Raw genomic sequence first — 25,243 nt, 5'->3', positions numbered from 1 at the left:
ATAAGGTATTTTAGTCGGGGCGTCAATATCATGTTTTATTCTTTTACCCTATTTAGGGAATCACCCACCTATCTAGGAAGAGAAGACAATGCTCAGTTCAAAATCTAGACAATGGTGAATCCAGCTGTCAAATAATTATTAGTAGGTAAAAGGCTTCAGCTGAAGCCATTTCTAACATTCTGCATGCTGAGATAACTGGATCTTCATCTGTGTAGATGAAACATCTGCACAGCATGGCACTGACTTAAAACAACGCAATTATTGTGTCATTGGAGCAACATTTGAATGAGACAAATTCAGCTTCATGACAATTTTGTGCTTTTGTGGTGTGGTTCAGGCGCTGCAACAAGATCAGATGTGTAAGAATATGACGCTGAAGTGTTATTTACTCAAGACAGCACATCTTATACCACTGAAATCCAAGGCAAACATATAGCAACAAGAGTATAAATCTAAGCTGGAATATGGAATCCATCACAATAAAAGAGGCAATCTTGCAATATTACTCTAAATATATAGCATAAGGCTAGCAAATATTTATTTTAGTAAATAAGCTGACACTGTGAAATGCTGGAGTTGTCTCACCTTCGAAATTGATCAAATGATTATTGATTTACAAGTAATATTGTGAATGTGAGCACGTATTTCCAATTAATATTCAGTGGGGCATAGGTGATGATTCAAAAAATGATTTGACTCTAAAACAACATTAGCATGGGCGCAAGCACAAATTGTATAATTCATATTCATATACAGTGACGTGGTGCAGCCCCGAGGACATGTAAAATGGGGAAAAAACCCAGTCAGGCTCATTATCACAGCACGACATACATTAAATGTTATGGTAATATTATACACTTCATTAGTTCATATACATTTCCCCGACTGCCTCAACAACTCTTGTGTCTGTACGAGATGCAAAATTTTCAGGGCTCGGTCACGGCTGGTGGTACAGTAGCAGTGTGTGTGTGTGCGTGTGTGTGTGTGTGTGCATGTAAGTGTGTGTGCGAGAGACGTAAACAGCAGGGCTCAGTGTTGAGAGATCAGCCTCTGGTTGTATTTAGTAAATGCTGCAGCCACTGATAAATCTTTCATTAGCCTCATCCTAAGATACAAGCCGTGCAGGCCCTGCTATACTCTGCCACTGCAATTTACCCAATCTGCTCGACACAAAGACACAGCAACAGCAACTCTCCCTCCCTCATTCCCTCCCTTTTACTTGCTTTCTTCCTCCCCCTCTCCCTAAGCTATCCCCCCTCCCACCCCCCGGCCCCCTCTTTCGTGTCCCCTCCCTCGTCTGGTCACTCAAGGCAATATGTGAGCCTCACTCTTGCGAATCAACGCTTCACGCTAGATGCACAAATGGAAAAAAGGGGAAATCAAAGCACTGATACATGAAGAGGGGGGGGTTGGAGAAAAAAAAAAAACATTTTGTATTTCATATTATTCTGTGGCTCGTGTTTGTATTGGACGCATATCAATTCCTTTGGCCCGTTCATGCATTTTAATTCTGTTGCATTAAGTAGGCGTTCCACTTATTTTATTTGTAATCCCCTATATCTGGAGCCTGAAATATTGGCCTGTCAAGGAAAGTGACAAGAGAGAAAGAGGGAGAGAGGGCTAGAAGAAAAAAAAAAGAAGGAAAGGGGGAGGAGGGTGGGAGCGGGGGGGACACAAGGGCACAATGTGAATTTCCAAGAACATCCGAGAATTGCTCTGCAGCTCAGAAGACCGAGGTAATTTTGTCTTCAACTGCTCGTGATGGCCCCGGCACGTGTGTGTATACATGCATATGTATTTATATGTGTGTGCATATGTACGTCTCGTCGGGACTCTGACACGCCATTGGTCAGATCGGCCCGGGTTAGAAGCGGCAGTCGCATCACCTGACCTTACCAAAGTCTGCATCCCCGCCTCCCACATTTATTATAACCATTTCTAATTTCAACTTTCAATTTTTGGCCCTGTCTTCCAGTCAATTTGCAACTAAATTACATCCAGGAGAAAGGAGATGAGGCGATTGTCGGACGAGAGCCTGCGAACACATTTACAACGTGGCTCGGGAAAAGAGGCTCGCACATCACCATTGATTACTGTCATGCTGAATGTAAATGTATGTTTGTGCAATGTGTGCAGTTGTTTTTTTATTTTTGTTTTGTGTTTTTTTTTTTTTTCTTTGCATGTGCAGCATAAAATTCCGTCCTCCGGCTTTATGAGTCTTTGACCTAGGGCTTCCGTCAATGGTGAAGAAAAACGCATTTTTGAACGTTGGAGTGAATGTAAACGGAAGAATAAGGCAAAGGATGTAGTTGCCTATGAAATAGTGTGTGTAGCAATCATAACATTGCTAATTCTTCAGAAAAAAACAAAAACAAAACCATTGTCCTTTGGTGAATGGTACTCTCCTTTGTCTGCAAACCACATTTAATGACTGTTCATCCCCCTCTGTGTCTCCTCCTGTCCAACCTTCCGATCATCTCTTCACCAAATGAAGTGGATTGGCAAAATAAACCCCAAACTAAAATCACCACCCCCAACCGCCGCCCCAAACAACTGCCCAGCCCCCCCCCCTCCCTTTTCTTCTAAACCCCACCAGTGACAAATGTCTGCACAGAGCAGGACCTTGCTTGATTAGATAAATCAGAAAGTGATTTATGACACTCAAGCCCCTTTTGCATTGCTGGGGGAAAGAGTGGAACACACAACACCCATCTTTATTTGCAACTGTCAATGGTGTTTAAAGACCTGCATGTAAACACACATACACACACTTGCAAAAATGCATGGTTGACAATGAAATAGAAAGAAGTACAGAGTATATATATATATATATATATATATATATATATATATATATATATATATATATATATATATATATATATATATATATATATATATATATATATATATATATATTGTGTATATTTCAAACACAAAGCAACATCATAATGCTTTTAGTCTGAACCCGACTCAAATTAAGATTTTACGTGGGCATGTAGTAAAAACCCTTACATCTTTCCTAATATGCCTTCATAAGAAAATTTGCCACAAACTTTCTTGTTTTTCTAAAACTTCTCGATTTTATCTACCAAAGCATAGAAAATGCAACACTGATTCCATATATGTCTTTCTCCTTTATGAAAATACCACACAAAAAAAAAAAACCCTCACAAACATGGAGTAAAGGGGGCTGGGTGGCATGGATTTAGTATTCAATTTAGCCGTTCTGATCCCTGGCAGACTGGCTAGCGTTACAGAGCAGTAAATCTAGGAGGCAGAGCCGGCCAAAGCGGGCCGGGGAGGGCCGGCTAGCATGATTTACTGGCCTACTGCTCTGGGGTTACGCATTAGGCTGACCTCCGGTCACCTGATAACATTACAGCAACACACTCTGAACCTCAAACTCCCACCGAAGCACTCAGCAGGCCCAGGTCTAGCCGGAGGGAAGTACACAAAGAGATAGACTCGGAAAGGAGCAAAATGGAAAGGGGCAAAAGTGTAGAAGGAGAAAGAGAAAGAGAGAGTGCGGGAGACTCAGAGAGAGAGAGAGAGAGAGAGAGAGGAAGAGAGAGAGAGAGAGAGAGAGAGAGAGAGAGAGAGACGGGAAATAAAAAAGAAAGACTATTAAACAGCAGCTGTCTTTTATAGTTTGTGTTTTTTTAATGACTAGCCTCCCTTTTTCTCTCCATCTCCGCATCTAATGAGATATAAATATGACCAAGGTCTTGTCACATTTGACAAACTGTATGAGACATTCAACAAGCTGTCATTATAAAAAAACACACACACATAGGAACTGCTGCAGGCCTGCAATTAAACATGCAAATTTTCTTAATATATTTTAATCTCATCAGAAAAGCAGCACATCGCTGCTCCCAAGTTTGGCAAATTCGCAAGATGTATGCACATACAAATCCCTGATAATATTCAGAATATGACCGAGCAATTATGGAACATTTTGCTGAAGATTTTGTTTCCCCCCCCATTTCACCTTCACAATATTAGTACATAACATTTGACTGTAGGAACAATGAGTACTTTCTTTCCTAATCTGAATCTGTTAGAGATGTCTAATTTCTTAGGCTGCCTGACAGGCTCATTTCTATGCTGGAGCCTTTGTTTGGTTGGTTATTTATAAGAAGTGGGCCCCTGAGCTATGGCGGCGACATGTGCCATCTACACACACAGCACAAAGCTATCTGGAAGTAATCCAGATCAAGAGCATTTGCATGAAAATTGTAACAGGAATTATAGTTAATGTAAACTGACATTTTATTTTAAAAAAACAACAGTGTTTTCCTACCAGTTCTTCTTACTATTGTTCTATTTCTTTCTTCTGCTCTATCTTGGAGATGAAGTGCACACACTGCTCCCCTGGTCACACCCCCAATTGAAACTAAGCATGGGTTGGTTATATTTTTATATATGAAGGTGTGCAAAGGATTTTTTGATTTTTTTTTGTCAGAGAAAACGCCATAGTTACGTAAGTCGTCTGTAGTTTTATGAAGCATCGAACACGGAAACGCAGCCCTTCCTTTTTCAGTTGCTGTGCACTGTCGGTCAGCTGGTGTGCTGGCCGACTAGTAAACGTTTCTCTATTTTGAAAGAAGGCTGTTTGACTTCGCAGTGGACCGAGTCTAGTAGTGATTCGGTGTTCATAGATTAACCCATTTCAGGATTTTTCTGTGGAAAGTGACTCTTATTCTGCGAAATTATTTGCACAATAATAATTTTCCCCCAAAATTTCTTCAAAATATTGTACATTTTCAAGCGCATATTCAGAAGATAATGAAGACTGTAGATTCTGTGGTAGTACCGTAACGGTCTCCACAGTGTCAATTAATACACATTATGGTGCATTTGGTGTTGAAGTATTAAAATAAGAAAATTAAAGCTGTTTTATGAGGCGTCTTCACAGATTTCATCAATTCATGGGAGGTTTGTGCTCCCTACCCTATGCGAGTACTGGTCAGTCGCTGTATTTCTGTTGTGAAAGACATGCACGGTTCTAATTTTGGAAAAGGAACCATTGATTAAGATAACACTGCGGCTGCACAATATTAGGAGAAGGTGATAGTGCCATATTATTTTGCATTGTGATTATGTTATCAATTGCTGTTAAATCCAGAATTTTTTCCAATTATCTGTCATTATCTCTTCACTCTCTCTGAGCTTCAGCGTCTTAATTACCGAGCTCTAGCTCAGCTGTGGACAAAGAAAGTTCATGCAAGTGGTCAAATATATAATTACAAAACAGAGCTTGTACGCATGTCACCAAATATTACATCCAAGCATTCCTTTCAGACTGAGATTTTTGGACTCATCAATTTTGTGAAAACAATTACAAGTCAATGTATTGTGCAGCTCTAAGTGCTTGTTGTCACGGTTTTCCGACAACAACAACAAAAAAATCTCAAGGGACTTCCTGGTAAAATAATAGTTAAATAAATTAAAAAAAATAAAAAATAAAAAATAAAAATATTAGGAGCAATAGGTCCCTAAAGCTGCTGGCTACCACAGCAGTCAGCCCAACTAACCAGCTATTGTTTGCTTGTTCTCTTGCCAGAGTTACTTCCTACGGAGCAGAACAACAAAAATATATAATATAATATTGGGCATATACTTTATATTTTTTTAAATTAATGAATAAAAAGAAATAAAACTGTAAATAAATGATACAGATGACTGCAGTAGTCCTTTTTTTTATTCTAGAGTACAGTCATATCTTGGTGTTTTTACTTAAGGTTATCATTCCATGAGAATCTTGTACCGACCTTTGACCAATCTAAACATTTTGAGCTGGCCTAAAATTTGAAGGTGATCAAAAAGATGTTTGCTAAGGGGTTGGGTGGGTGGGTGGAGGGGGGGAAATACAAGATTTAATGCTGACACACAATGGCCGTTGCTTTTTCTACGACTCGACTTTCTCAAACCGCTGTTAATCCAAATACAAAATAAAACACTAGCACTATTATATTTGGCTTGGCTGACAAACTAAGATCTGGCCCCCAAGGCATTTCTTGTAAGCAGTTATTCACAAAAAATACAATTGGCACGCATTCCTACTTGTAAAACAGACCTCACTATGCTCAAACAGCATGCAAGGACACGTGCATACAGAACGAAAGCACGCCTTTGAACAGGGTAGGGGGGTGGCGGGGATCTGGACATTGTGTTGCTTTGCTGTTTTGCATGTCTTCGGGGCTGTTAAATGACACTCTGGGTGAAATGCAGCAGCAAATGCATGGCTGGTGGTTCCCCACCGGTCGGTCAAACGGGCCTGTCAGAATGATAGAGCTAAAAGATAGATGACTAGCTAAACTAATAGGCCCCAGCCTCACTCAGCTCTCCTTCTGCCTCATTGAGCCTCACATTATGGAGCTAGGTATGGCACGGTAGGAAGAGAAGGTGAGGAGGGAGCTTCAGATGGATAGAGGGTGGGAGCTAGTAGGTTCGTGTGTGTCTGGGAGTCAGGTTGGGGAGGGGGGGGGGGGGTGTAAGATTAGAAAAAATGAGAGACATTTGTAAGGGGAGGAAAAATGAGAACCCTATGCAATGAGAAAAGGTGTTCAGAGATCCCATGCAATATTCATCCCCAGCCATGGATTTCCATCTCATACATAAGACCAGATGAATTCTTATTTGAACAAATCAAACCAAACAAAGCTGGGACTATCCTGACCACAACCCTGAACCTTACCCAAAACAACACAAACGCCAAGATTGTGGCCTCTTCCAGCTCACAATGTTTCTATTTCAGCAAACGAACAGAAAGTTTCCTCCCCTTCTTCTTTTTTTTCCCCTTTCTTGTGCTATTTTTCTGTCAGTGGTATTACTGGTGATAGGGTCACAGATTGGACAACAATTAAGTTATGGATTGAAAGAGGGGGAAAAAAATAGGAGCGAAAGAAAAATGCAAGGGGGGGAGAGGGTGCTGGGAAAAAAAAAACTAATTTAAGGGTTGCAGGGATGCAGAGCAATATTAGAAAAACATATACACAACCCCCATCTAATCCTGCGCTTATGAAAAATTAATATGTCATCGGAGAGGGCACAAGAACGAGAAAAGATTAATGCAAGGCGCTTATAAATTACAAGCACGCAAACTGATTTGATTAAAAAATAATCTAGGGCCTGGACACTGCCTGGTAATATCCACAACACTCAACTTTTCCCTCTCTCTTTCTCTTCATTTTTCTCTCTTCTTATATCCCCCCCTCTCTCTCTCTCTCTCTCCTTTCCTCCTCTATCTGTCAGATGGAAGCGATTAAAACAGGTCATGGCGGCTTGTAAGCAGCGATCGCATGTTACGCACACACTCGAATGTTATTTAAGTGAAGGCTATATAGATGAAGAGTGGCTTGTGCCTTGGTTAATGTGTGTGCTTTTTTTTAATGTCAAATTAAGTTTTTATTTTGCATCTCGTGTGCGGGCTTACGCTCGGGTCTTTTGCTTTCCGTCAAATCTCGGTCAGTCAGGTTGAGTCCAGGCCGGGAGGAGGATCGAAGAGGTCTCTCGCTTTCCTCTGCAGCCTCTTCTGAAAACACAGACAGAATTCATTACCCATCATTCTCTCTTACAAAAGTGATGGAAAATGTGCAGCTACATAATAGTTTTGTGTTGTTGCAAATATTGCTTCTTGTTCATCTACAGCTAATCTCAAATAACCAGTTGTTGTTTTTTTTACAGTGTAAAGCTCAAATTTGTTCTACAATAATGGTATACCATATTATCAAGTAAAACAGCTGCCAGAAGAGAGTCTTTACTGACTAAAGCCCTGCAAAGCCACTTCTAGTAAGTAAAACACAATCTATTCATGGCCTGCAAGCAGGGAAGGTGCCCCACATTTACAAATGTCCTCAAGGAAAACAAGTTCAAATGCATTTTATTGTAATACATGTTTCAAAATAATTTCATCCCAACACAACTGTGTTCTTTTGTTGATATAAAGTAGTTTTTTTGTTTCCTTTTTTTGGGGGGAAAGACGTTAACTTTTACAATAGTTTACATTGAAAAGATTTTAGTGGACAATTTGCATTCATACAGGTTTTAAAACCAACTATTTAAAAAAAATTGCAGTACTTGGTCACAGCTACTAAAAATATGTTATAAAATTACTATTTTGACTCAATACAATTTCGTAGGGTGAATCGTCTACTTAGGCTTTGGTACTGATTTTTTTTTCAATCCTGCAGCTGTATGCATCTTAAGAAAAAAAGAGAAAACAGAAAAAAGGCTTTGAAAAAGAAAAAGAAAAGAAAATCTAGATTGATTACATTGTACTACCAGCATGCTAACAAAAACATTTTTTATGTAGTTGTTCCAATCTAACTGATTTAGACATAAAAATGTACCAATTAACCACCAATTTTAACACATTTAGTACGTATATTTTTCCTTAGGATAACATATCTAACTGTATCTAAGTGTTTTTTTTTTGTTTCTGTGACAATATTTTAAAAGAAAGATATGCTATATTTCATTTTCAGTTTTCTTTTTGGTTGTTAAGAAGTCGTAAAATGATAGACACACGCTGATCTGAATCAAATTACATAGAAAAGTAGATAGATGATAGCAACATTTTTAATTGAGAATTATTTTAATTTCTGCTCGTTATATTTTCTTTGTCACATAAAAAATATATATTTAAAAGTCAGGTTTAGATTAAGAATGCAGTGAAATAGAAATCAAAAAATTGCATGCTCACATTGTAAAAGTCATGTTCTGAGCCACTGTACATAGAAAATAACTCAGAGAAGTCACATTTTTATATACAATATGCATATAGATTTTATTTTATTTTTTTGCATACTCATAGAGACATCCACACACACAAACACACACATGCAGCACTATTAGCAGATTAGCCTGCCCATCTCTGCGAGTTCAGCCCCTTGTTTGATAATTCTGTGTATCTGCAGTGTTCTGCCAGTGGATTAAAGTGCGCGCATGTGTGTTTGTGTATGCGTATGAATGTGTATGTGTGTATACGTGTCGCCAGCACAAGCTAACACTAATCCTAGCCGAGCCCCAGCGCTCCCTTTCATCCAGCCATCATTTGTCTCCGGCTGGGCTGATGTCACTTTGTAATGAATTTTGAGCAGTCTGAGAGAGGCCAGATAACCAGACACACACTCAAACATACGTATAAATATAAATATATATATATATATATATATATATATATATATATATATATATATATATATATATATATATATATATATATAGATAGATAGATAGATAGATAGATAGATAGATAGATAGATAGATAGATAGATAGATAGATAGATAGATAGATAGATAGATAGATAGATAGATAGATAGTGAACTCTTCCATCTCAGGAGTGGAACACACCAGTCCAAAATCAAAGTGAAATACTTGCAAACAGACATTAACTCTTACACACATACACTATTGTGTTAACACACACATATATACACACACAAAAACCGTTAAAAATTTCATGTCTTTTAAATGGGGTGAGGTAGAGAGAGAGAGAGAGCTAGAGATAGGCATGGAGAGAGGAGGGGTCTCCCTCACCACAAACCTTTCACTCTGCCAGAGTATTAAACTGTTATGTGTCTGTGTGCAAGAGTGTGTTTCAAAAAAAAAAAAAAAGAAAGAAAAAAAGGCTGTGCTCATCAATCCTGCGAAGCCTTAATAACCATATTTTATAAAACGCAAACACACACACACTTGCACTTACACAGAGTAATATGCACAAAAGTCAGGCAATGGGCGCACTGAGGTCAGCTTGCATTTGCATACAATCACTTTTGGCCATTGTACGATGGCAACACGGGGTCTCCAAACCCCGCCTAAGAAACCTGATATGATTAACCCTTTCACATAACACATGGTGCAAACACACAAACGGAGACTAAGCACTGGCGCCATTGCTTTAAGCAGCAACACATTAAGAGGACATTATATACAGCATGAAATTTTCATGGCAGATGCTGGCATGTGATTGTTGGGGAAATTTGCTGCAGTGTTTGTGTGCGTGCGTGTGTGTGTTGCAGTCATTGTTATATTTCTGCATGTGTGTGCGGGGCACGTTTATCACATATGTACACACACGCAGTCTGTCTGTGAGTGTACGTGTGTGTTTGGGACAGCACTCTGCTCCTGATGTTTTATTAATACATTGGTGACAACGGAGATGAAATATCTCCTGTCAGCTGGGAGAGCCCGGGCTGCAGAAATTGCAATTTTCACTGTTGGTGCTGCTGCAGCGTCCATCTTGTATTTTAATTCACCTCACCTTCACATATAAAGGAGAAGAGGAAGAATGCTCGGCAAATTTGTGTGTGCATGTGTGTGTGTAAGTGGGTGGAACTGTTGTGCGTGCGTACTGCTTGGATGTCCTTTGTGGCTGTTTTATCTTTTCTGCGTACTTGACTTGTCAGTAGTGGACATATTGAGCATCGAAATTGAACTTCATTACATGCTGTAATGGCAGCATGTAATGTAAATATACATATGGTTTGTTAATTAAGAATCAGTTTGAAGTTTTGGGTTGATTCTTGATATCGTTCCGAAAAATCTTTAAGATCTGAATTAAAAACAGTAAATATCCAGAAACTATAAATTTCTATTAAATCTCAACATAAAACCCTATTTAATGTAAAAAATAAACTTTATTCGACATCACATTTAAGAAAAGGAAGTGGCATTTTTAAATGGTTCTGTGAAGTTGACAGATAGCAAACTATTCTTTTTTTTTTCTACATGAAGACAAAGGAATAAAACCAACACAGAGGTCAAAAGGAAGTCTGTCTGAGATGATACTAAAACACCTTTTCAACCAACCTCTAGGGGGCAGTATACCTGTAGCAAGAAAAGAGGAATAGAATCATAAAAATGAACAAAAAGGAATGAAGAAGGAACAGGAGTGGTGAGGAAAAACGTATAAAAGAAAAAAAGACAGGGCGATCATCTGGGGCCAATCAACCTTTCTTTTTTTTTTTTTTTTCTTTGCTTCTTTCTCCTCATACTCTGTGATATCTGCGGTGTGTCTGTGTGGATCCAGGGAATGTGCTTCCACACTGAGGACATTCCCAGACAAGCTCTCTCCATACATCAGCCCAACGTCTGCCCTCCGACTGACCCTGACAGTTACGTACCGCGTTTGTGCGTACGCCCGTGTGTGCTGGTCCCTGCCCGTGCGTGTGTTTCGGTTTGTTAGTGTGTGCGCGAAATTGATCAAGGGAGAGAGAGAGAGAGAGAGAGAGAGAGAGCAAAGGAAAGAGAGACAGTGACTGCATGTGTTTGAATGCGAGATGTCATGTGCAAGTGCGCGTGTGTGTGTGTGTGTTTGAAGGAGATGGGGGGACTCTTAACCATCAACTTAATCGCTACCAGAGGACAGAGCAAAACTTTCGCAGTCACCTTCCTCTGCCTCTGTGCGCAGGCACACACACATAACAGAGCGAAAGAGAGAACAGTCCAGACTGTGGATGTGGAGGGGGTGTGATTTTGGCAGCCTGGTGGGACTATCTTTGATGTGGGTCAGTCGGAACATTAAAGCCGACCGGTGGGCTTGAGTTAACCACAGACCCTGGGTTTGATTACCCTGCAACTGACACAAGCCTATATTTAACTATTAAAGAGGAAGAATAACTAAGTGACTCTTGATCATAGTTAAAGTTGAAACAGTCTGGTCTAAAATTGCAACTATTAATTGGAGGTCGGCGTGGAAACGTTGGGAGGGTGCTTGACGTGAAATCTAAACTACATCCTTTTACGTTTTCGCAAAATGAAGACCCTTACTCTAACTCTGAAGACAACAAAGAGCTTCGCACAGATAGGTCCCGGAGAATGCGCTGAACAATACATTAAATGAGATGTTTGGAAAGTGAAAAATGGAGCGATGGACATATGGGAGACGGAAGCAATGAGGAATGCATTGAAAGTGTCAGCACTCTCTCCGTGCATGTGTGCGTATGTGCGAGCGAGCGTGCCCTCTAGCTATATAATGACCTGCTCTGAGACCACTCGCTCCCCCTCCCGTCTGCCCCTAAGGGCCCATAACCGCCATGCTGGGTCATTATGTGCCCGGTGGAGGACTCAGTCATACAAGCACTCAAACTGCAGAGTGATGCCACGCCAGGAAGCTGGACGTTTGGACGCTCCAAAATGGCTGATTTTTCTTAGCTCGGCCACCTCTGATTTGCTTCCTCGGGGCTAGGATGGGGCTCATTAAAGGGATAAAGGAGGGGGAAATAATTCTCTCTTAACGTTTTGTTTATTTTAAGCCGGAGACTCCACAGAAATGGAGCATCAGCTGAAGCTGTAATTGGAGAAAAACAGCAATAAATACACAGGATTCTACTGTACAGTTCAGACCACAGCCTTTTTTTTGTTTGTTTTGTTTTATTAATCCGTGTATACATTTTAATAAAGTCTAGATGCACTGTGTCCAGTGTATCTGTGGTAGTAATACAGCCTTAATGTTCTGGGTTGCACCCCTGACTGCCATGTCTCCTTGAGTTAGACCTGATGTTGATGCTGATTCCTTTCTACAACTCTGGTCATGTCCCCTGTGAGACTATTTGTGCATATGTGTGCGTGAGAGAGCAGGAAGGGGCCCTGTGATGTCACATTCCTGCGCCGCGCGCGTGGCTCTAGTTTGGCCTCTAGGTTTTAAGGGGAAAGCTTTGAAACATTACACCATCCCACACAGTCACAGGCCTTCATACATATACACACACTCACACACACAGTCAAGGGCCAGTGGTAATACTGCCAGAGTAATAACCTTACAGACTTACTGATCTCCCTCCCTCTTGTTCTCTCACCCTCAAATCTTTATTTACCCTACTCTCCCTCTGTATCCCCCTCCTCCCTTTCCTCTCATTCCCCTTGTACCTTTCCCCCGAATTTCAGCGCATTTAACAAGCATTTAGATCTTAACCAGATGTTGTTAATGTAGCATGTCTAAAATACTAAACATCAACCTAGCGGAGAGGGTCTAGAGCTCCTGCACAGGGCCTGGGAAAAACTCACTCACTCGCCGCACACGCTTTTCACACACACCTAACCGACGGAGCCCCCGCATGCATACGGCACACATTTGCTCCCACGCAGCTTTCGCCGCGTTTCATGCACAAGCGTCCGCAGCTCGCATGCTAACATGTAAACACGGCAGAGCGAGCAAGCGCACGTGGTTCCACCCACGCGCGGCCATTTGTTGGGTGAAAAACGCACAAGAACTTAGTACACCAGCGACAAAGAAAAGAAATAAAAGAAAAAAGAAAAAACTGTAAATGTTTCAGGGAGGCTGTGAAAGCAAGACAATAGGATTGTCACATTTAATTCGCTCCTGGTGTGAATGTCAATAAGTTGAACCGACAGAATGGGCAGGGAAGACAAAAAAAAGAAAAGATTTTTGTGTTCAAAATGTGCTTGTATCAGCAGCTCCAAATTTGCTTTGTTGTTGTCAATTACAACTTCCTGGGACACTTCTTGTGTTTTCATTTTCCTCATATTGCCTGCTCTGCTGTCTTGCAGGCAACTAACAAAACACCTATTACTCCTAAAAAGAAGAGAAAAAAGGAAATCATATGAATAAACATAGCCAGGATTAAAGGCTTGCGTGTCTTGCTTGCTGTGCAGAAAGAAACTGTTGTTTTGCGTAAAGAGGGATTTCATTTTCAGAGCTGTGGGCACTGTGAGTGTGTGCGTGTGTGTGTGTGTGCGTGTGCGCGTGTATGCGTGCGTGTGTGTATTGGCGTGGTAATGTTAATGATTCCTTAATGGCAAATACAAAAGGTTTTTACAGGACAAAAATATGGCTTCAAAAGGTACAGTGATGCACCAACACCTGGCTTTATACAATAGAGCAGCAGGGCTACTGGACACCACACACACACACACACGCAAACACACACCTGCAACTTACACAAGAGCCATATTGCATTTTGGCTGTTTGAAGCACCTAAGGCTGAGGAGGTGAATTGAAGAGGCGGCATGGCAAGCTTACCGAGGGATTTAAGAATAATTTTAAAAGAAGATTCCTCTCCTCTGTTTCATCTCTTCCCATCTCTCTCTCTCTCTTTTTTTTTTCATAATTCCTCTGTCCAATATTTATCCAGCTCCTGATTATAAACATCTGGCTGATGGGCAGCCTGCACAGCAGCAGCAGCAGCTGAAGAACGCACACACATGTGTACACGCACACACACACGCACGCACGCACGCACGCACGCACGCACGCACACACACACACACACACACACGCAGACAGACAGACACACACTCACGCTCAGTGAGAGTCACACATGCAGTGGAAATATCACACAAAGTCGGCAACGTGACCCTGTCACGTCCAGACCGGGGAATGGAAGGAGGGAGAAACGGGAGGAAAGGGAGTCGGACCAGACAGCGACGGAGAGAGAGAGAGTAAGAGAGTGAGAGAGAGAGAGAGAGAGAGAAAGAAAGGGAGAGAACTAGGATCTGAGGGTTAATGGCCTCCCCATCTCTGTGATAAGAATTCATTCTGTTCTATTACCAGCACTTATCTACAGAGGTTCCTGTCTTTCTGTTCCCTTGCTCTCAAACTATGCTCCCATACACACAAACACACACACACGCACGCAACAAGGGTCCGAGATCGATAGATGAACCTAATGAAGAAAGCAGCTGTTTCTCGGCATACCTGCTCAACTCTATCAGCGCAACGAGATCTGCCTGTTTTACTCATCCATCTGTCCATCCATTTATCTATCCACCTATCTTCCTATCTGTCTATCTATTTTTCTATCTTTTCACACAGCTATCCATCCGTGTGCCCGGTCCATCTGTTTCTCCGTGTCTCCATTTATCCTTCTATCTCTCCATCAATCACTACACCGGTAAACAAAGATGCGGCCTGGATAGATATAGTTTCGAATTGACCAGACTGGTCCTTGTCATGCATTCAAGGTTTATTTATTTTCCGGGAACTAATACAAGCCCTGAAAACGGGGAATCTAATAAAATGGCTGCCATGGTTTGAAAGAATGGGTTTTTTGTGTTTGTGTGTGTGTCTTGCGTCTTTTGTACGTGTGTGTTTCTGCTTAAAATAGGCCTGTGACGGGCAGTGGCCAAATGGATAATGCTTAAACAGATCTTTATCCCGTTGGGCTACTGTCCTGTTTTTGACAGCATCAAACCATCTGCTTTCAGAGCCATCACAAACAAAGCTGTAATCCTGGTTGGGAAGCAGAGGAAAGCAATCATCACAAAAGAACTTATGAAAAAACTCATTAAAATTGTTTTAATAGTCTGACCTCAAAGAAAACCGGAAATGAATATCAGTCTGGAAAAGTCTGATTGGTGCATGTAGTCTTAATTTTATTTTATTTTTTTTTGTATGTTTGTTTTGAAAAAGTAACACATTCTTTTAAGTTGTTAAAGTATTTTTTTTATATGACAAACTGTTTTTACCTCTTCATTTCATATGTGACGACTTTTTATACAAACATGTTTAAAGGGAAACTTTTGACATGCTTGTCCTCTGTACCTACCTACATAAAAATACAAATTGTTGTGTTTTTATGTAGGTAGGTACAGAGAAAGAGGAAAAATAACAAGATAAAGTCCTATATGGAAAGAAAATAAATATATATATAAATATCCATCTAATTAAAATAAAAATCCAAAATTGAAAAAAAATCCACATGGAACTTGTAATGCATGGCCACATATGTTAACAGCACACACACACGCGCGGACAAATACACACCACAGGCCCGGAGATGATACTGAGCTGCCCTGGAGATGGCATTTGCAGACTGTTACAAATAAGGAGTGTTGGCTTTCCTCTGACTTTCTCAAAAACATGCAAAAAATGTCCATTTCATTACTGGCTAAACAATGTCATATGGGCCCCCACTGGCCCTAATAGAAGCAGACAAAGACAGAGCAGCACACATATGCTTCGAATAAATCAGATTACTGAGGGAGAGTGGGGGAGTGAAAGAGTGAGAGAAAGAGGAAAAGAAAGAGAGACACCGCTAGACACTTAGAGGATTGACAATATTTCCCTTTTTTTTGGTACACCCCCCAACCCCCATTCTCTCTCTCTTTTCCTTTCCTTCACTTTCTTAACTCTCCTCCCCCCCCCACCCTCCCCACCCTCTCCTCAGTGGGATCTGTTTTAGATTTGAGCCAGTGCAAGAGCCATATCTCTACCTTATCTCTGCTAGCCGTCAAAAAAAAGAAAGCTCCATGTTTCCATGCATTAGACCTCCAGCCCCCTGACATGCCACTTGAAAATCTTTCTGCCGCTTGCAATGGCTGTGCAAGATAATAAAAAAAGAGGGTGAAAAAACAGCTAATTTATCATTCAATCAAATAAAACACAGGTTATTAGGCTGGACTGATATTCTTGCATGGAGGCTGCTCTGACACACACTGCTGCATCACAGAAAACGTCAGTTCTGCAACCCCAAATGTAACGTAGAAAAACTCCTCAAGTGAGACAACGATTACAGAGTTGCAAAGTGTTATTAGGAATCTGAGAGGTTGTAACATTTGTCAAAGATCCAATTGTGTTTTTTTGTTGCTTTTTTTTTTATAGCTCCGGCAATGCAAAAGCTCCTCTTGATTGACTGTTAAGGAAAATATTGATTCCTCTTGAAGATGTAACCAAAAAAATAAATTAAAAAAAAGCATGGGCAGGGTGTGGAATATGTTAACAATTTGAGGAAAAAGGGAAAATCAATATTTAAATGACCCCACATATTGATTAATAATTAAGTCCTAATTGCAGCTCCGCTTGGACTTTCAAGCCGCCCTGTGACAATAGCTCGGAAAGAAGATAGGGAAACATTATTGATACACTTTAACAGTGGTGGTCGCCCAGACATTGATCCGACCACTTTGCGGTGCCTCTGGCATGCGTGCCCGATCCAAGTACATGCGCCGTTTTCAGAGGAGACGCGTGGACCCCCGCACCTGCACGGACAAACAAAATGAACACACCTAAGTCGACTGACGGAGCATAATTAACCTTCATCCGGGAAAAGTCAGAGCTGTCGTATCTGCAGGCTTGACTGCCCATATGTTTGTGTGTGCATGCGTGTGTGTCTATTATAATTACTCCATTAGCTGTGGAATAGATTGACTTTAGATGGGGTTGTTCGCGGTATTATTTTGGACAAAATAAGAGAGTGCGAAGAATGAGCGAGTGGCTTTGTGCTAAATCCATGGAAGCCTGCGCTCATTTTTATTTTATATTCATCTCCTTCAGCCATGTGATAGCAAGTCTTCATGTTCAAATCTATGTGTGTGTGTGTGTGTGTGTGTGTGTGTGTGTGTCCCCATGGGCCTAATCAGGTATCAGGTACCTTTTGTTTTGGGAGCCCATTGATGGATGAAATCTTTATCTGTGCTATTGATCAGGAGGGTGCAGGTCCTAAACTGTCTGTCGAGCTGCCTGCCTACTCCGGCTCTAACAAGATTGCCAGGGCCGAGTATATCAGTTAACATTTAATCAATGGCAGCTTAAGACACTGGGGCTAAGGGAAAGAAGCCCACCGCCTCGGCCCCCTGCCCCAAACCATTACTCGGGATTGAAGCGGAGCAATATGTGGGTGCAAGTGGGAGCTCCAGATGATTACAGGGGATTGGGTCTGCTTGATCACATGTCTTCAGGGGGACTGAGGTGTGTATCTGTGTGTGTTTGTACCTCTGTGTTTACAGAAGCAAAAGTGCTCACTTGTCAATATGTTAATTTGTCCAAAGGAAACAAAAATAATAATAAAAATAAAAATCCAGCTGGAGTTGGAGTGACTTTGAGTCTCGGAAAAATTATTGGGGAACTGAATAAAGTGACAGACGTATGAAAAACCCCCCAGCTTTTCAGTTCAAGTTTAAACAGTTTTCTGCAAGAAAAAAAAATAATAATAAAAAAAGAGAGAGAGAGAAAGAGAGAGTGTGTGAGAGAGAGAAAACATTAAAACATACACCACAGAGGAAAGATGTGACATATCGGGCATTGCATGATTTTTCTTTTCTGCCTTGCTTGCAAAAAGCCCCCTGATGGTAAAATGCAAAAGAGGAGACTCAGCAAAAAAGAAATATGATCAGTTAGGCTTTTTTCCTTGCTTTTTATTTTTACCATCAGCTCATCTCATAGTAAATGAAACCACATCAGATCTAAGAAACAGATTCTTTCTCTCCCCTTTTTTTCCTCTCCCCCCTCCATTTTAATATTAATGCTCGCAGCGGACATCACCGAATCTTTGTGAGAATTAAGCTTCTCCTTACAGCTTTTTTTCCCCGTGTCTCTCTATGTGACTGAGTGTAGCGGCGCGCAGAGTTTGCTTGGGGAGGGTGGGGTGGGGGGTTCTCTGACGGGGGAAGCCCCTCTTACGTCCCTGTCTTTCGTCCAAAGCCTGAGAGATTCCCACCACCTAAAAATCAATGTGTGTGAGAGCATATGTGCGTCTGTGTATGTGTGTCAAGGTTTTGTAAGACAAATCTCTCCAGCGTGCGCCGCTTTAGTGCTATTGAACCGGGCTTCGATCACTCGGCCACTGTGAATAATGCAAGGCAGGCTACTGCTCACTTACAGCGCAGGATGCTCGGCCTGTGTGTTGTTGCGTGTGCACGCACGTGTGACAGGATGGTCCTTTTCCCTTCTCGCAAATGCAACAGGGCAGCTCTTCGACGTTCCTCCACTTGGCCCTCTTAATCTCGTGTCAGATACAGGAACTCCCACATTGATACTGTGTGAGTGTGCGAGCGCAGAAGCCGGAGGCTTCTACAGTAGACAGGAAGAGCTTAACTCTGTCGGACAGCTCAGGCCCGCACTTTGACACGCCCTGACTCATTACGTACAGTCGGCACATGGCAGAATATTGCGATTGAGGAAAAAAAAAAGAAAAAAAAGACAATTAGATATGAAGTCAGGGGAGCGTCGCTGACACACAGGAGAAAAAGAAAAAAAGAAAAAAAAAAGACCCCCCACCCCACCCCTTGCGAACACGCATCGGCAGGAAATCAGGTTGAGCGTGCTCATCTTCATATCCCCGGGTATGTGAAGCAGAGATATTAATAATCTGGATGTTATAGAGTAATTAAAATGATTCCGAGTGATGAGTGTGCTTTGTGGGTGCATTTTATTTCTGTTTTTCTTAATTAAGCTGAAAGATGTGATGTGACACAAACCATACGGGGGTTTTAATGGTGTCCTATACTTGATGTGGCTGGAGGGGACGACGGTTGATGGGGCTATAGGGACAGACAGCATGACACACACACACACGCGCACACAAATGACTAAAACAGATCTAACTGTTCATTGGCCCTGCCTAAGAGGAGCATCTCCTTTTTCGACATAATTATCTGTGTCATCACTTATGAGGCAATTAAACAAACATCAGTTCCTATTTCCTCCCCCTCTGTCTCTCTCCTCTCCACTTGTTCGGTGGCTCTCTTCTCTCATACCATCTGCTCCAATCTCTGCTCCTCCAGACTACGTCTCCTCTCCACTCTTCCACTCTCCTCTCCTGTGTGACTTCAGACAAGGTTTCAATTTCAGTATGCTGATTGTCTCATTGCCAACTCCATGCATGTCTAACACTTACTGGCACTCCAGGGACTGGCTATGCTCACCACAGAATGCCTATTTCATTCCACAGGTTTATATTTGTGTGCATGCGCGAGGGGTGATGAGGGTGTAAAATGCCTATTACACCAAGAGTCTGGTCTCTCTTACACCGAAGAGAATTCTCTGGTGCCTAAAGAGCAGAAAATTGCAATGCTCCTCTTCCTCACTCCCCATTAACCTGCTTCTGAAACAAAGGGCCGGGCCGAGACGTGTGCGTGTGCTGCGCGTGGGACGTTTGCACCGTCCACAGCGTCTAGCGGGTCTAGGCGGGGAGATATACCATCATCCAAAGGCTACAGTCCTTTTGAAGAGCATTCATGCTTCTTGAATGTTTTCTTTCTTTTTTTTTTTTTAGTTTTTTAAAAATATTTTCACAAGCAGTAATCACAAACATAAAGATATTTTAATGGGATTTTATGTTACAGATTAGAACAAAATAGCAGCTTGAAAGTCTTTTGGGGTAAGTCCCAGAAATTTGTGAACTTCTAGAGACTGAAGTATTTGTCCATTTTTCTGTGAGCTGAAGCTCTACCAGATTAGGTAAAGAGGCCCTCTGAACCCTCACTATGTTGTTATCAGTAGGGTTTCGTTGTGAGTTTTGACAAGACAGTTTTAATACATTGTTTGCCCTTTTATTTAGCTTCATCTGACCAACTTCCTCGTCTCTGCTAATCAGAAGAGTCCCTGCAGCATGCCGTCGCCATCACCATCTTCCTCTTTGTGGATGGTGTGTTCAGGGAGACATGGGGTAGAATTACTTTTTGGCCTCATATTTCTCCCATAAAGGGAGAAGAAACCAAACACTTTCATTTTGTTTTGGCCTCTTCTGACCAGAGCATCTCCTTCCATATGATTTACTTGCGAGGCTGCAACATGTTAAAACGTCTAATGTGTACGGCGACTTTTGCCAGACACTGTGCTTCTTTCATGTTGTGTTTATATGTAACAACTCCTCATTAGCATATCTCATTCTGTCAGTGCAATCACCTAAATTTGGCAAAAATCTATATTTTCATGACCTACAATGCACTTGTCCTTCATTTTTCCTCCGTTCCTTCCAACCTGAGGGAAAGCAAAGGGAGACAGCGCCTCGGGAAGAGCTTCAAGATGACTAAAGCAGCAGGCATATTTGTCTAATTTGCACAAAGACATCCACATCAAAGCACAAATCAAGCTCCATGCTCACTCAATAGATTTTTATCAGTCTATCTATTTCTTGTTCCTTTTTTTTCCCAGCATCCTTTTTTTAACCCTCTGTCACATTCCTCTTTCTCCCTCTCTATTTTCAGAGCGTTATTAGGACATGATAAAAGCAAAAGGGATGTCATGACACAGGACCCCCTGTTAGCATTAGGAGGTGGGAGAAAAAAAAAAGCGAACGAGAGAACTTCAGGGGGGGAGAGAAAAGATGAAAGAGATTTGTCTGGAAATGATTGCTCACAAGGCATTGATTCTCTGCTTTAATCTCGCACAGTGTGCTCAAATTTCCTATTAGGGAGATGAAGAAAAGAAGTGAGAGGGAGACGGGTCTTGCTCAGATAGGTAGGGAGGTGAAACTTGACATACCTCTGTTTTTTTTTTTCCTTTTTTCCCTTTTTGGTCAGACAAAACATAAATTCTTCTTATTCTAGAAAGAGAAGCAGCATTCTGAATGCTTCTTCCCCCCCATACTATGCTTTGCTATTAGACCATTAGCCTGCTGTAAGCAAACAATAGAGAGGCACAGCTATTGCTAGTGAAACCCTGAAGGGTCATGCTCACTCACACACACACACACACACACACACACACACACACACACACACACACACACACACACACACACACACACACACACACACACACATACACACGCGCACCCACACACGAAAACACAACAAGCCTCTGACAGCTGCTGTTACTGCAAAGCTTCCTTTGGTTAGCGACGATTAGCCTTAGCCTATTGGTAATCAATAGCTGCTATCAATTCCATACTGTTATTGATGGATGGTGTAAAGGATTGAAAAAGAAGAGTGAGGAAAAATAGCTGCAAAAGGGGGCAATTTTTACCTTTTCAGACTGGTCTGATTAAACTGCTTTTTTTCCCCCCCTTTCTTTCTTTGCCGCATATAGACTTCTTTCAATGTTCATCTGTGAATTGTATCATTGCCGTCAGAGATTAGTGGCTGCTTGGACCCTGCGAGTGCATTGCCTGGTTACCGTGACTCCAGCTCCACACAACCCTCCTCCCATCACTGGATTGTTTGTCTTAATGCTGTGTGACATGGCCCATTGTTTTGTCCATCTGTGGTTAAGAGTCAATGGACAGGGGGTGTATGAGGGGATCAGGGAGGGAAGAGAATGGAGGTGAGAGAGAAGAAGAAAAAAAAGAGGGGGGCAAAAGGGTGGTGCACAGTCAAAAAAGGAAAGAAAGATGGAAACAACAGCTAAAAGGTGAAAAAAAATATGGAAAGCGAAAGGTCAAAAAGAACCTGCGGATAAGGATAAAGGTGCAATGACCCTGTGATTTTAATGTGGTTCTTTACATAGACCGCTTCCTGCTCCAGGAGCCTTCGGTGGCTTTCAGTTCCATATGGAGCGGGGGCCTTGAGCTCTTTGTGATATCACCAATATAAAAGACATCATGGCCCCGTGACGCCAGTCCCCTCTTCAAAGGGTTAAGTCATATTTAGTATGCGTCCTCAGAGTTCCATGGCTTTGTATTGTAAATAAGGCTAATGTGGCATTGGTCAGGTATGCTAATTCAGATAATCAGTGCAATTTCTGCAAATTATAACTGTCAGTGTGGTGGGCACAGAACCTTGGCGGAAAACATGAGGGAACAATTTAGCTCGGGTAATACCCCTTCACCAAAGAGCTGCTCAGCTCCAAAAGAAAAACAATCGGCCTGAGCCCGTACCGCCCCGACACACCATTTCAAAAATAGTTTATGGTGAATGAAGCTCTTTTTATTTTTTTTTTCCCCCTGAAGCACAAGTCAGGCCGCTGCCCTTTTTTCTTCTATGCGCACACACAGACCACAAAGTAATTATAATTTGCTTGGATGGAATTATTCAAAAAGTGACCACATCTTTTACTCCCACTGCAAGAGAATATGGTTTTGGGAAATATGGGCTAAATTGCTACTTGACGAAAATATAATAATATACATATATGAATGTGTCTCATTTTGATTTGACAAATGATTTAAAATGCAGCACATTGTCTCCAACTAATTGCACAGTGATTGAAAAAAGGAACCTCTGGAGTGAAATCCCTCAGTCTCATCAGGGACTACGTTTTTTTTTTTTTTTAGGCTCCTTTTGGGCATGCAAAAATAACATTCCAAGATTTTGATGATGGGAGGAACGAATCTGACAGAAATGTGTGGACTTACAGTCCGTAAACTCGCTAGAAGAGACCGAAAGGCTTTAAGTAATTAATTCATTTGAATCAGAGCTGATAAACAGGCACAATATTTGTGTACCTTAAAGGGACAGTGAAGTAAGGCTCTGTTAAAAGGTTTTTAACCCATTCACATGCTTTTAACAATCTAAAAAAATATATTTTACTGATTTTTCCTCCTCTTAAATATGAAAAAAATAATAATTTTGCTAATTTTATTACGTTCATTACAATGGACGCCACAATTAATGAGCATACAATGTCATGAGCATACAATGTCAAAGAAAAGTATGGCCATACTTTTCTTTGTGAAAAGTATGGCCTTTGTGCATTAGCACAAAGACCATACTTTTCACAAAGATTTTAGTGAATGACTTATCTTCAGCGAATATCTCATTTTTAAAATATGAATCTAGATTAGATGTTACTAAAGAGTAAGTGGGACCAATAATGTGCTAGTTAATGTAACCCATGCTCAGAAAAATAAAATAAAAGGAAATAAAAATAAATATGAAAAGAAGAAATAAAGTAATTAATCACAGTCCCTGAAAGATAAATCATTTACACTGCGAAAACAGGAGATCTCTTCTCATTTTATTTCCTTAAAACAATTTTTGTTGGCGTTTTTCTTCTTCTGTTCTTGATCTGATGTTAATTTTCCGTATCTGCTGCGTGTTTGGAGACACCCACTGACTGACATTATTATTGTCCCTGTTGCTGTGCACATGCAACCTGGTCCCAAATACCTGCGCTGGACACAAACATCCGCAGATGCTCCTAAAGAATCCCAGCAAGTGGAGAACACATTTCCCCAGTGATGTCACAGAAGACTCACAGACTGCAAAGCCAGTATAAATTAAACCTTAAATGTCTTTAGCCAATGGAAATTTTGTTGTATGCGAATACACAGAAGTCAATGATTATTTAACAGGAAATGGAAGTAGGGGGCGGTGCGCCACCGCTAATATACCTGCTGGAAACTTAAGCTACAAAAAACAAGACATTTAAAGTGCTTCTTGTTAGAGTAACTGTCAGATATAAAAACACACACACAAAAAAATCAAATAAAATAATATTAATAATATAGTGGTTTGCACATATCATTGTTTGCAATGCTTTGTGCAAACAATTTTCACTTTCTATGCAAAAAAACTGTCCAATGGAAACATGACAACCGTTTAAATTTTCATGAAATTGCATTAGCATGATGTTTTTGAGATTAGAATGGATTTACAGGGAAATAGGTGGACCTTATTCTTGGCTTCTATTTTCATTTCAGCCTTCAGATTTCTACCAAGTCAAAATCCCAAGACGGTTGTCTGCTGCGGGATATAAGATACAGATCAAGATGTAATGCGGATCTAGATATACATTTGGAAACTTGACTTTCCAAAGTCACTGGCTTTTTTCTGTTTGTTTTGTTTGTTTTCTTGTGAGAACCAATTAATGCAGCAGAGTACAGCAATTTTTCACTCTAGTTATTCACAAAAAAGTATGAAAACAATTTTTATTATTTGTGCAAAACACATATATCCAGCCTTCCACATACTAATTAATTCATACAGCTTTTGCAAACAGAAATGCTATTTAATCTTTACTACTGCTTGCACCACAGTGGAAGTCAGTGGATTTTGACTTATTATTGCTTAAGAGCTTTGAACAGAATGCTAAAACTCCAGAACTGTCCCTTTAATATACTTGTCAAAGTAAAAACTTTGGTATTTAGAAGATAATCTAATCCTCTCTTGGAAAACTTATAAAACAAAATGGCCACCCCTGTATGAACGCTGGTAATTATTTAGCTCTGGGAGTATGTTCTATGATTTCTGTCACTCTAGTGGGCATTTGTGAATGTTTATGTAATGGCCACAAATTACTGAGACAAACCCTGGAAATAGACTTCTGTCTGAGGAGAGACCTTGCCCAAAACGGGAAAAAAAAAGAAAAGAAAAAGAAGACAAAAACCACTGGAATGACAAAAACCACCTCCACCACCCAGAGGGAGAAAAAGGATGAAATTAAGTAGTGAAAGTAAGGCGGGAGAGAAAACCTAATACCTCAAAGGTTTTTTGGAGTCATGACTCTTGAAATGCTCCTTGTGGAAACAGCAGAGCTCGTTCCAACAACGAGAATCAGACGATCGTTTTTATGTGTTCGTAGCGATTCGGACGCAGCTCGAGATACAGCTTGGGTGGAGTGTGCTGGAGCCCACTTCTGCTGTGCCCCTGTTCCATCACTTCCTTCTGGATGAA

The 25,243-nt window shown here is 41.0% G+C and overlaps 1 protein-coding gene across 7 annotated transcripts in view; it reads right to left on the bottom strand.

The window, feature by feature from the left end:
* zfhx4 (zinc finger homeobox 4) overlaps positions 1-25,243 on the bottom strand; it is a 100,868-nt gene that overhangs the window by 12,325 nt on the left and 63,300 nt on the right. For 5 of the 7 annotated variants that reach the window (XM_081601978.1, XM_081601977.1, XM_008396124.3 and 2 more), the window contains exon 7: positions 7,442-7,540. In XM_081601978.1, the coding sequence (XP_081458104.1) occupies positions 7,442-7,540 (99 nt within the window). The remainder of the gene's footprint in view (positions 1-7,441; positions 7,541-25,243) is intronic. The other 2 variants (XM_008396125.3, XM_081601979.1) reach the window with 1 other exon arrangement.

The sequence above is a fragment of the Poecilia reticulata genome, chromosome 20 (genome assembly GCF_904066995.2).
Source record: "Poecilia reticulata chromosome 20, P_reticulata-male-v2, whole genome shotgun sequence".
Classification (NCBI taxonomy): domain Eukaryota; kingdom Metazoa; phylum Chordata; class Actinopteri; order Cyprinodontiformes; family Poeciliidae; genus Poecilia; species Poecilia reticulata.
This window is presented reverse-complemented; position numbering and strand designations above follow the sequence as displayed.